The sequence below is a fragment of the Emydura macquarii genome, unplaced genomic scaffold, assembly GCF_026122565.2.
Source record: "Emydura macquarii macquarii isolate MOO-44397 ecotype Brisbane River unplaced genomic scaffold, CSIRO-AGI_Emac_v2 contig_480, whole genome shotgun sequence".
In the NCBI taxonomy this organism is placed as follows: Eukaryota; Metazoa; Chordata; order Testudines; family Chelidae; genus Emydura; species Emydura macquarii.
The window spans coordinates 9,439,283-9,452,508 of record NW_027130617.1 but is presented as its reverse complement, the minus strand read 5'-3'; the positions used below and the strand labels follow the sequence as shown (position 1 = coordinate 9,452,508).

The following is a 13,226-nucleotide window of genomic DNA, read 5'->3' as shown; positions in this document are numbered from 1 at the left end:
GGCTGTCATTTCTGGTGGCACCTAAATTAATCTGATCGTTACATGATTTTGAGAAAAAAGCAAGATTGAAAGGGAATCATAGGCACTTTGAAAGGGTTAAACTGAAATTTTAGCCATCAGAAAGAAGCATCTCCAGTCACATTTGTTACAAGTCTTCTAGTGTTCCATCATGGAAGCAGAATTCTTGATTAAGTTTGCTAGGCTAATTACAGTAGCTAAGATTTATGATTAGCCACTAAACTAGGGTATATCTAAGGGAATTACATCAGTCAACATTTTGCAATTTGCAATTAAATTGAAAGCCACTCTTCTTGTTATGATTTTAAAATTCCATTTTTTAAAACTCAATCTGCAGTAGAAGGGGGAAAAAGTACTGGATTAGTTAGATTGTACAAGGTGTTTTATTTTTATTTTTTTTAAATGCTAGAGAAGTGCTATTATTAGAATTATTGGTTTTCTAAAGAGGCTTAGAAAACAAGACCTATGAGGAAAGGTTGAAAAATTGGCCATATTTAGTCTTGAGAAAAGAAGACTGAGGGGGACTGGATAAGTCTTAAAATATGTTAAGGGCTTTTATAAAGAGTACTGTGAACAATTGTTCTCCATGTCCACTGAAGGTAGGACAAGAAGTAATGGGCTTAATCTGCAGTAACTGAGATTTAGGTTAGATATTAGGAGAAACTTTCTAACAATAAGGGTAGTTAAACTCTGGAACAGGTTCCCAAAGGAGGATATGAAATCTCCATCACTGGAGGTTTTTAAGCACAGGTTGAACAAACACCGTCAGGGATGGTCTAGGTTTAGTAGGTCCTGCCTGATGCCTTCTTGAAGTCCCTTTCAGTCCTACATTTCTATGATTCTATGACTGTAAGGTAGCCAAATTCTGGCATTTCTTCTGAAAGGGTGGGGCAGAGGGGTAGCTGCTGTGTGGAGGTCCCCTGAGCCATTCTCCGTGTGAGGGACAGATGAGGAGCAGAATGGCTCGGGAGGGCCTAGGGGAGCACATTCAAAAGCAGCCAATGCCACTGCCTCAGAAAGAAACAGTGTATGCTACCCAGCACCTACTGGTGGATGCCAGCAGGTGCTTAGTGTGGGTGTGCTAACCACGGTCTCTTGGAGTTGTGGGGCACTAGGGGAATACTAGCAATAGCATTTTGTTGGGGAAACTGGCACAACCTGTTTTTTTCTGCCTTACAGGGTAATACCATGTTCGGCAGATTCACCTGTCATTGCTCAATACACCTGAAACTCCTGCTGCACCATTTGTTCATTTTTATGACTGACAGTAGTAACGTGTCCCATTTGCCAACCTGACTCCTAAATGAGTCTTGGAGAAATTGTGCTGCTGGAATGACTAAAATATTCTCCATGTAAGTTATTAAACCACAGGGTGGAAGAGAAAAACCCTGCTAGGTCACTGAGCACCAAAACCTTTTTAAAAACTAACCAACTCTCTTCTAAACCTCAGGCTCATGAGATGAGACAAATGCTGTGTCTTTATGAGGCAAGTTTTACTGCAAATGGCATGAAGAGTTTGTTTAGAGTTAGGACAGTAAAATGATAGTCACAGCATTATCCATTTCTGCCTTAGGAGGAGCCATTACCCCTCTCAGAATATTGGGCTGGTGGCACATGTTTCTTTAATACCATAATTTGAAACAATATCACTTCTCACTAATTAGTTCCCAAATGACGGACTAATTAACTGATCCACTGATTTACATCTATACAGCCGCATGTGAGTGTGCAAATATGCCATTGGGAAATAACTACAACGCACCATCCCTTTGGCCTCCAGTGCCCTTTTTTAAACTAACAAATCTTGATTATGCTTTCACAGTGAGGCACTTGTAACCATAAGAAGCAGAACTGGAAAGGCCTTTCCATTCCTTCTGCAGTAGGCTGGTTGGTGCAACCATTAGTTAGAATCAATGAATATCCATTCAATTCCAATGACTGTATAATAGATACTACAGAGTGTTTAAAAGAGTGTAATGGAGCTGATGGTAATAGGAAGAAAATACTGTTTGAAACGGTGCACAGATCGTGTCATTTGAATAATAGGCATTGCAATTTTAACATACCCTAACTCCCATGGATTTCATTAGACCCAGTGGTATTGATTTCAACAGAAATTGAGTGCCTAAATACCTTTGAGGATTGGGTCTAGGTTCACACAGAGGGAGTGTGACTGTGCTACTCTCTCTCTCTCAAATGCTATGTTCATAATGGATACAATTACTCATAATACTTCAAATGACTTGAATTCAAATGGGTTTTCAGGCTCCCTTTGTTAAGTAAAATCATTATCCTATAAAAACGGCTGTTTGTACTTGAATTTCTCTCTTCCTTTTCCATGTCACTGATTCCAGAATCGCTGCTCAAAGATTTGCCAGTAGAGCCTCCTTGTAAAAATATCTGTGCGCTTCTGATGCTTACTAAGTAGTGCAACTAGAAGGTACAAATGGCATGTGAGAAGAGAACTGCATCAAAAGGCTCTGCGGCCACCTTCCACTACCCCTCATCCTGTCAAGGCCCAAAGACCCAAACAAGGGTTATAAGAGCAATATTCAGACAGGAAGCTAATACAGATTGTATTCTATTCAGATTCTTATCTCATGCTCACCATTGTGGTATCTGAGTGCCTTCCAGTAACATGACTAATGTTTGGTGTTCTCTCTTTTTGATTGGGGATTCATTCCTTCATCCTAAATATCATTTTCCCTAATCTAAGTTTCATGACACTAAGCTGGGGGGAGTGGTAGATACCCTGGAAGATAGGGATAGGATACAGAAGGACCTAAACAAACTGGAGGATTGGGCCAAAAGAAATCTAATGAGGTTCAACAAAGAAAAGTGCAGAGTCCTCCACTTAGGAAGGAAGAATCCCATGCACAGCTACAGACTGGGGACTGACGAGCTAGGCAGCAGTTCTGCAGAAAAGGACCTGGGGGTAACAGTGGATAAGAAGCTGCATATGAGTCAGCAGTGTGCCCTGGTTGCCAAGAAGGCTAATAGCATATTGGGCTGCATTAGGAGGAGCATTGCCAGCAGGTCGCGGGAAGTGATTATTCCTCTCTATTCGGCATTGGTGAAGCCGCATTTAGAGTATTGTGTCCAGTTTCGGGCCCCCCACTACAAAAAGGATGTAGACAAGTTGGAGAGAGTACAGCGGAGGGCAACAAAAATGATTAGGGGGCTGGAGCACAGGACTTATGAGGAGAGGCTAAGGAAACTGGGCTTGTTTAGTCTGCAAAAGAGAAGAATGAGGTGGGATTTGATAGCAGCCTTTAACTACCTGAAAGGGGGTTCCAAGGAGGATGGGGCTAGACTGTTCTCGGTGGTGGCAGATGACAGAACAAGGAGCAACAGTCTCAAGTTGCAGTTGGGGAGGTCTAGGTTGGACATTAAGAAAAAGTTTTTCACTAGGAGGGTGGTGAAGCACTGGAATGGGTTACCTAGGGAGGTGGTGGAATCTCCATCTTTAGAGGTTTTTAAGCTGAGGCTTGACAAAGCCCTGGCTGGGATGATATAGCTGAAGTTAGTCCTGCTTTGAGCAGGGGGTTGGACTAGATGACCTCTGAGGTCCCTTCCAACTCTAATATTCTATGATTCTATGATTCAGAATTTCTGCTATAAATAAATGCGCAACACACAAAGAGAACATCAAATCTGTGTGGAAAGGAGGGAAATCTAGGTCTAAAATTAGGGACAACTAAGAGGGACTTTTGGTTCAGAGACAAACTTGTAATCATTCTTCCCAGGCTAAACATTTTTCCAACCCTGCCCCTTGATAAATCGCTCAGGTAAATTTTATATATATATATATATAGATATATATATATATATATATAGATATATATATATCCCCTTTAATTCTTTCAAATAACTTTTTTTTTAAAAGCTCAATCTGGCAGGTTATCAAATGATATGCAGAAAAGTTATTTCCCTTTACAATTACTAAAATCCAAATAATAAAAAAAAATTACCTTGCAGTCCATTCTAAGCATGTGCTGGGCAATAATCTTTGGATTATTGTTGGTGAATAGCTCCTTAACTCTTTTTAACATTGATGTTTCAAGTGGCTTATTTTCAGGAGGAAGAAGTTTGGATTCAAAATCATTTGGTTTAAAACTAGACATTGTCTCAAGAAAGGGTTCTATAAACATGCTGCTCTCTTCAGCCAGCTCAGTCTGGGCGGCTAATGGATCCATTGAGCTCTGTAAGGCATCGTCCTCCAGGATCAGATAGTTTGTTTCAGAGTTTCTGAATGAGAGCAATCCATTCTCCTTAGCTATCAGATGCTCCACATAGCTGCTTTTCTGAGACAGAGGTTGCTGTGTTGCTTTCCAGTCTATGGAAGTGGCAGGGTTTAATTCACAGTAGTGTGCCTCTGAACTATGCCAAGCTAAAGGAGACTGAGGTTGCCTCAGCAAGGGCACTTTGTTGGGTTTAGGTGGAGGCTTGGGACAGAGCTGGCTGTCTGATCCTCTAAGAGCTTCTCCTACTGTCGACCCAGAGGCAACTCTCCGAACCACTGTGGGGCTGAGAGTAGGGTCACTGCCTGTTCTAAATGAAGGGGAATTTGAACATGGGCTTGGATCTACTTCAGGTAAATGAAACGGATGCCTTGAACCTGTAAGATGAAGAACAGAATCATTTTTATGATGTAATAATAGCATCTAAGGCAGAACTACATATAATCCTGAGATACACTTTACAGTTCTTTTTTGTTGCTGTTGTTGTTTACTGGGGGAGGTGTTTCAGATCATGTGAATTCTTCATTCTGTCAAACACTATGTTTAAAATGTATATTTTAAGAGATGAGCTATCAAGTAAATTCCAGTTATTTGCAGATCGTCCCAAAATCCCAAATACTCAGAGCAGCTGCAATGTAATGTCAGCCTGTGGTAACTCAACAATAACCCACACATGCAGAGCTGGAAAGAGTTAGGAGCTGGTTTGCGACCTGACCTGCCAGATAAAAACAGAATCTTCCAGCTGCACTGCATAAGGTGTATGAGTCATTTTAAAGAATGGTGTTTTGAAATGAAAGAAAAATTTCCTTAAAGTGGAGTCTGGATACGTAGTGAGGTATGAAAAGAATGAACTTCAGTGATGCTAATCCTGTATCACTAAAAGAACATTGACTCAAAAAACTGGAGGACCGCATGTGCACTGTAATAGTTATGCGTTTAGGCTCCATCCTGCAGTTATCACACAAGCAAACCTCCCATTGACATCAAATGAGGGCTGGCTGCAGGATTCTGAAGTTAGAGGTTCCTGAACTGTTGCCCATGAGCACTTGCTGCCTGTCCGCTCAGAGATGACTGATCACATCATGCTGGTCTTACTTCTCATTACCAGCTGCTACTGCATTAAAGATCCCCAGAGAGTAAAGTTTCCAGAGCAGGGAGTGTCTCCTAATATATGTCTGTATAATGCCTAGCATACAGGGGCCCTGCTTCTGATTGGAGCTTCTGGTCACCGTCGTCATATAAATAAATACATAAATCACACATGAAATGCTTTCCTCATTTTACTTTCCAGAACAATTAATTGCTATAGTTACTACATAAATGTTATTGCAATCATGAATGGGAGGAAGGCAGTTCATCCAAACACAAACGGGAGGGGAGACAGTTTGTGCAATTATGACTAGGAGTACAAAGGGAGGGAGAGATGCTCATGAGAATCTCTCTCTATTACGGAGTAGTCCACACCACCGAACTATTTGAGAATTCTTGCCTTTAGAAATCAGTTTAAAATGGGTGGTGTGGATTTTATTTTTTTTTAAACCAGATTTAGTACCCTAGAAAAGTTTGAGATTGGAAACCAAAGGCCAGAATATATCCACAGGGCAAATTACCACCTCAGTGCAAGCTTCCTCTCACAGTGCTCTGGTTTTGCATATAGGGGGCTGCCCTTACAATTTTCCCCTCTGTATGTACCTTGGAAAGAGAGGGTGGAGGGGAGGGGAGGAAGTAAGCAAAATTTCTCTGGCAGTTTAGCAAATGCTAGTACATCTTCTATCAGAGGGGTAATGGAAGTAAAACTGACCACACTCAGGTACATTTCAAATTGCTGTTGCCCAGGAAAGTGACATGGAGCAGCAGTGGAATTGTGATATAAGCAGAGAGAGGAAGAGCAAAGGGGGAGAAGAGGAACAGAGTGTACAGCTGCCCCTCTTCCTCTTCCCTAACCAGCAGTAGCAAGTGGGGAAGAATAGCAGAGTACTGATTCTGCATTAGCTGCAGATGTGAATAGTTTACCTGAGTAATGGCACAGAAACTTACTAGGATTGCATCTGGTTACTGCAACTGCTCCAGTAGCTATGGGCAGAGTGGTATAAGTGAAACTGCTGAGGGTCTTATAAAACCTCTAGGGTTGAGAGGATGACACTGCCAAGAAGTGGGTCTATTAGTGCCAATCATGATAATCTTTATTGTGATGTGAAAACTTGTTCACTAGAGTGCCATGATCCCAAGCTGATGAGTGCCTTGTAAATAGAGTACTTGGTCTAGTAATTATAATAGTAAATGCAATGAGCCTATCAACTCCATTTACATGGGCCACTGAACAGCCATCAGACGCTAACTGTATTAAGTATTCTAACATTTACCCCTCTCACACAAGACACTGAATTTCATGTGGGCTCCACCCTCTGAAAATCTATAGCATCTTAACATGTAAACTGAAGACAGGGTAGAAGGCTGACTGCCTGATGGCATGCATCTAAGTAGTTATTAGAAATCTGCCTACAGACATACCTATTGGCAGGTAGCTTTCTGACTGGTGAGCCTTTAGGGGGAATCTCTTCTCCTGGATGTGATCCAAACTAGCTGGCTGACTACCACTTTTTTCTTTGTTTCTGAGGAGGAAAAAGCCAACACAACAATGCATCATTAAAATTCAATAGGACTCTTAACATACAGACCCAATCTTCAATTGTGCCAGAACTCAGGGAAATCCTCAGGTGCCCACTTACAGCAGCTGAAAGGGCCCCTTATGCTGCCAGAGGAATCCAAAGGGGCTTCGTATGGGCAAGGATCTGGCTTTCAGTATTCAGTGCTGAGAGCAATTGCTATATGCAACATGGTGATAGGTCTGTAATAATACAACATGGCAGGGCAGAAATCAATGCTCTCACAGGTTCTCAATCTTTTGTATGCTGTGACTCCATCTTACAGCAGAGAAAAGTTTTTGGGACTCTTTTTCCCCCCCCAGCCATAAAGAGAGAGGGGGATTTGTGTCCCCCTGTTGGGGTGTGTGCATCAGAACCCTCAGGTTAAGAACCCATTCTCTAACAGTGATAACTCAGACTTCAGTGGTTCAGGAGCCAAATTAGTGATCAACATTACCCAAAGGACCCACAGTAGTGTGAACTCATAGTAAATGAAACAATAGTACTATCTATTTGTATTTAAGCAGCATGATGGGAGGGAGAAGGAATATTTAGTTATATATATTAATTGTTCTCACAGAAAAATGACTGACCAAGGATAAATATTTTATCAACTACAACTGGTTAACAACATAGTAAAAACATTCTGATTGGTGAATAATTAAATTAGTGTTACAAAATGCACTGCAAAGAGCTGCAGGAGACACATTAAAGAGCCACTTGCAGCTTGTGAGTCTCAGTCTGAGTATCATTGCTGAAACAGAAAAGAAAGCTGCCCTTCCATTTCATTTCTGGTTCAGTCACAGGAGAGTAAATAAAGACACACTTTGGTTGATGTTCCCAGGAAAATCAGATGAAGAACAGTTATTTACAGGCTTTGGATGAATGATTTGTCTTTTATGAAAACTGCATGTTAACCGAGCATTAACAGTGTCTACAGACTACATTTCTCTGAGAAGCATCAAGGCAATTTCCAAAGGCAAGATTTTAAATTCAAGAGCAGACATCATTATCAACCCAGACCCCACTGCTACACAGGCACACCCCTTCATCCGTGTGAAGCCCCACTAACTTCACTCTGAGTCCTCAAGGGCCAGCATCCACCCAGAGTCCTGTTCAAGTCAGGGTAACTCCATACAGGCAGATCAGATTCCAGGATCCAGGCCAGAATCTCTGACAATGGTTTGGAATTTTTGTAGTCAAAGTTGCTGTAGCAGTATGACTCCCTTTTTGGTTGGAATGCTAAGACGTTTTCCAAGACAACGCCTGAATTGGGCAGTAATGAAGAACTACAATCCTTTGGCTGTCTCCTTCCAGACAGTCAGCTTTATTAGTGCACTTTATTTTAGTCCATCTCACTTTCTCTCTTTTTAACTACCTTAACCCGTTTGTGACATTTCCTTCACAGCAACAGGAGAAAAAGGGCTCACCTTGATAATGACAAACCTTTCATTCTTTTAATCCTTAAATTTATGTTTAGTATTTTTATTATTTGTTGAGCTACTGCACAAGCTGCACCATTGTTGTACTTACAGAGCCTGCATCCGATCTCACTTCCTCTGGTCTGACACCACTGACTTCAGTGAAGATGCTCCTGATTTATACCAGGGTGAGTGAAAGCAGAACCTGTGCTGCAGAGCCCAAACACCATCTCACTGAGGAAATGGAGATCATCGCAAAAACCCTGAAGCATGTTTTTTCAAAGCTATTTTAGAGCTGATTTGCAAAATCTGATTACAGCATTTATCTAGTTTGTTAGAATATCTGAACTTAACTAGGTTGCTCCCGTATTCAAATGGCATCAGTAAGCTTTGAATTTTATATTAATGTAAATAAAGACAGTACCTTAAAGCTCCTTATTACAATTTTAGTCCTCAAAGGCCTGATCCAAAGCTCACTGGAGTTAAGGGGAGTCTTTTCACTGGGCTTTGGATCAAGCCCTTAAAAATGAGTTACTAGATAACATGGTGAGGCCTGATCCTTTCCCCAAGAAAGCAGAAGACAAAACTCCCATGGACTTCAATGGAAGCAGAATTGCGTCCTTGTCTCCCCTTTAAGGGTGATCATGGAACAAAAGAAAAGTACCTTAAAAGATTTCCTCTGGTTAAGCTGTACTCCTGGGACTGCACACCGCGTATATTGAAACTCAGCCTTTTTGCAGTCTCTGTTTTTCCTTCCGTGATATTGCATTCTCTTTGTCGAACTGAAGATACGCCGTACTTTTCCTCTAGATACCTCAGTGGCACAGTCCTGTTGATAGGCTGAAAAATAATTGCTCCACTCTGCTTTGATATTGGCCTGCGATTCCCCACATAGCATCTCACTAACCCAGGGATGCTGTCGAAACTTTCAAGTTCGAACTGATACTGAATGCGGCAGTAGGCTTCATTGAGTCTGAGGACTGTTCTGTTGATTTTGAAATGTTGAGAGATGTTTTTCCACTGACAGGTAAGAACAAAGTTTCCAGGACTGGAGAGAGAGTCCCTAATCAGGAAATCTCCATCTCTCTGAACTAGAGTTTCTGCCACCTAAGAGAGAAAATATACAAAAAAACAAACAAACAAACAAACCACATTCAGAGTCAGAAGGGGAGGACTCATCCTTGGCCAGTATCATATCTGCGGAGTCCTGTTATTTAATCCTAAATGTGGGGCCCAATTGTGGCTGCTCTGTGAGCACAGGTTTAAAACCAGAAAACACAGGATGGAGAAAAAGTGTGGGCAAGGATTGCTGCCTCTAATTCTGGCTCCTTCTAAAATCCAGAGGCCATTCCACATCCTTTCTACAATAGGAGTCTGGAAGGGGATTTGAGGACAGGACCAGAGTGTGGTCCACATGTTTGTATGCATACATCCCCAGTTTGTCAAAGGAAACTATTCTGCAAAAGGAGACGAAGTTACTCAGAATACTAAGGTGCATAACTCAGCTTCTGCAACATATATTCACACCATTTTAGAGGCCATTACTGCAGGCAACCAGAATTTGCCCTTTAGTTATCAGTTCCAGTTACTTCAAGAGACACAAACAGCTATTTTTAAAATGGATTTCACACATTCTTCTCTTTCTTTTGCAGTATCCAAACAGACGCTTGAAAAACCCTGTTTCATTCTGAACCAAACTGGCCCCTTCCATTTGACAAACATTCATTAATTCATTTTCAAACCACAGAGCTGCCTGCTTCTGGCTGCTCTGCCTGATTGTCAGCATTTGCTGATGGCAGCAGGAAAGCTCATAGCTGTTAGAACAGTTTGCCAGATGCATGCTGATGCTGAGCCATCAGGGGGAGCTCATGATGTTGCAACAGATCAAAATTAAAATAGCTAGTTACTCCAAACAACCTTATTACAGTTGTATGTGGTTTTATCATTTCAAACTCAGGACAGGTAGAAGATTGGAAATTTTTTAAATTCTGGATAATCATACTGAGCTAAATTCAGGCCAGCAGCTGAACAGCAATATCAGGGGACAGAGTCTAGCTCTTCTCTATAGCGCAGAGGAATATTCTTACCTCTCTTTGTTGGATGTTTTTTGTTTAAGTATATGAAACAGTGGGTTTCTGACCTGACTATTTCTTTCCTCAGTCTCTTTTCTTACCAAGGCATATTAAGTAAACAATATCAGTCACTGCTTTGCTCTCACACTCGAAGGCTTTCAGTTTCTATTGAACTGGTAATCTCATGCAGAATCTATATGAAAACCCAAGTCTGTGAAGTGAAGACCCAGGAGGGACGTACCTGCCGAGGAATGCGTCCATGGTACCAGGCATAGCTACGTAAATCTTCGCTGCTTAACTGCAGCTCTTCCTCTAACTCTTTCTTCAGCTTTTCCGGGGTGCTGTCCATAACTTGCTTCTCCTTAGAAAACTACAATACAGATTAAAAGGTTTGACTGTGCCAGGTTTAGTGATTAAAATTTTATATCATTCAAAACTCACCCCATGTCTCTCACGCTCTGCAATAGCTACTGAAACATGGGTGCTACATTTAAAAAGCTGACCCACCTTTGATCTTTAAGCTGTATTTGCAAAAACTAGTGTCAGGTGAGAAGATGTGTAATGATTACACACTGTATTCAGTGCATTATAAAGGTCCCATCTGTGCACCAAGAGACAACATGCACCTACTGAGTCACTTCAGCAGCTGCATTATTCCAGTAAGAACTCCATAAGCAGAAACTGGTCCAAAGCCTCTCAAAACTATGAAACTTAATTCAGATCTAAACTTTGCTCTTTTGAAGAAAGAACATCCGAAATATGTCAGGACAGATGCAGACTGTACAATTCAGTATTTATGCTGCAAGTGAAATGTTTGCCTTATTAAAGGTAATTTTCCCTTAAAACACTTACTTCTAAGTACAGACTCATTAAACTCTTCATCTCTTCCTGAAAGAGCAAAAATCTTGATTCTCCTTAGGGCACCTCCCTATAATTTGTAAGGTCTTCTGGGAGATTCTTTCACCTCTATAACATAACCACCATAAAATCTTCTGTGGGATTTCTCCCCCTTTCAACAAGCACAGGATAATTCAGGGGATTCCCTCTATTCCCAAATGATGACCACTTCCATCGGGGTCCTCACTCCTTTTCTGGAGTGTGACTTTAGTGATCCATTAAGGGTGTGGCTTCTTCTCCAGAAAAACAATAAGGACACAGCTATCCAATTTTTCATAAACTCTCAAGAGGAAGAAGTTCTTTGGACATTCTAACTTTCTCCAAAAGGCCTGTGATTCAAACCCTGCATTTAATGTTGCTGAAATGCCTACAAAAAGCCCAAGATGTTCAGCTATAAACCACTTTAATGGGATTCAGCTATTTGTGGCAGCCAACATTTTGCTACACTGATCCTGGAGAGACACAAATAACTTTTTTTTTTTTTTTTTTTTTATAAAAAGGTAAAGCGCCAGAGCTAAAAGTGACACAGAATGTTGGACACCTGATAGGAAGTAGGTTACCATGCAACAATAATTACAGAATGGGTCTTCCCCCCACCTACCTCCCCCCGCCCCATGGCCATATACTTTTTAATCTATCTATTTATTTATTTATTTGGATGGGATCTAGGGCTCCTAGATTCCTTTCACAGGACACTGATTGGAATGGTACAATTTATGCACTGTTTATAAAAAGACTGGAGAACACTGCTATTCATCCACTGTGAACACTGTGCTCTCTAGAGTTTCCATAATTGCAGACTTTCAGCATATAACTGAGCAGATGCTGTGTTTAGCACTCCCATCCACAAATCTCAGTGCAGTCTGGAATAGACCAAGTGTAGCAAGGTGCTGTGGCCCGAGGAAGGGTCGCTCTGCCCCCGCTGGACAGAACCAGGCCCTGCAGGCCCAGCCAGCCAGAAGCAGAGGGGTGGAGCCATGCCCAGGGCAGGAAGTATAAAAGAAAGGCCCAGCAGCTCAGTTAGGAGGAAACTGCTGCTGGAGGTAGATGTGCCTTCCCAGGGGCTGCAGACTGGGCCTGACCCAGGCCCTGCAGTGGTGTGGCATAGACGCCCTGCCAACCATAGGCCCCCGGACCTGCCAGGCCCAAGTGATTTGAGGGGGCTGCCCGACCCGGTTGACTGGGTAGGGGCACCGAGACCGGAGGACTGGAGAGGGCCACTGGACCCTCTGGACTAGGAAGGGCCGCCAGACCCTAGTAGCGGCAAGGAGCTACCCCCTCCTGCTGGATGAGAGAAGCCCTCCGAGGCTGGCCCTGACCTGGAGGAGAAGCTTGGCATGGAGGACCCACCAGCATGGACAGCCCCTAGCCAACCGGAGGAACCCCTTGAAGCTGGCCCTGACCTGGAGGAACTCCTGCTCGCAGACAACCCTCAGACATTTCCGGAGCTGCCGCCAGTCGATGGTGAGGGACTCGCCAGATGCCTGCTCACCACCTTCCCCAGCGACCCGGAGGGAGATACGTGGGCACAGGTACCGGGGAACCAGGGGGAGGAAATGGCCCAGGGACAGCCGTATACAGTGGCTGAGTCAGGGGCAAGATCCCCATCGGTGTGTTGTGGCGGGAGCCCCACCAACTCAGTGGCAACGGCGTTTGCCACTGCTAGGGCCCTGGGCTGGGACGCAGTGGAGATGGGTGGGCCTGCATCTCCCTCTTCCCCTTCCCTAGCCATCCCGGGAGAATGTGCTCTCCCTTACCGCTACCGAAAGTGGCGCCAGACTGCTCGCCCGCCCTGCCTACGGGCCAGGGAGCCAGACAGCTCGCTCGCTCGCCCGCCTTGCCTATGGGCCAGGGTAACAGATTGCTAATTCCCCTTAGCAGAGGCGCTGTGGCCTTCCTCGGAGCCTGGGACCGAGGAAGGGTTGTGATGCC

At 43.1% G+C, this 13,226-nt stretch overlaps 1 protein-coding gene across 7 annotated transcripts in view; it reads right to left on the bottom strand.

The window, feature by feature from the left end:
- The window catches only part of BCAR3 (BCAR3 adaptor protein, NSP family member), a 164,921-nt gene that overhangs the window by 15,140 nt on the left and 136,555 nt on the right, over nucleotides 1–13,226 (bottom strand). For all 7 annotated transcript variants that reach the window (XM_067538442.1, XM_067538443.1, XM_067538446.1 and 4 more), the window contains 4 exons: nucleotides 10,639–10,767; nucleotides 8,990–9,432; nucleotides 6,771–6,871; nucleotides 3,990–4,636 (listed from right to left, as the gene is read on the bottom strand). In XM_067538442.1, the coding sequence (XP_067394543.1) occupies nucleotides 3,990–4,636; nucleotides 6,771–6,871; nucleotides 8,990–9,432; nucleotides 10,639–10,767 (1,320 nt within the window). The remainder of the gene's footprint in view (nucleotides 1–3,989; nucleotides 4,637–6,770; nucleotides 6,872–8,989; nucleotides 9,433–10,638; nucleotides 10,768–13,226) is intronic.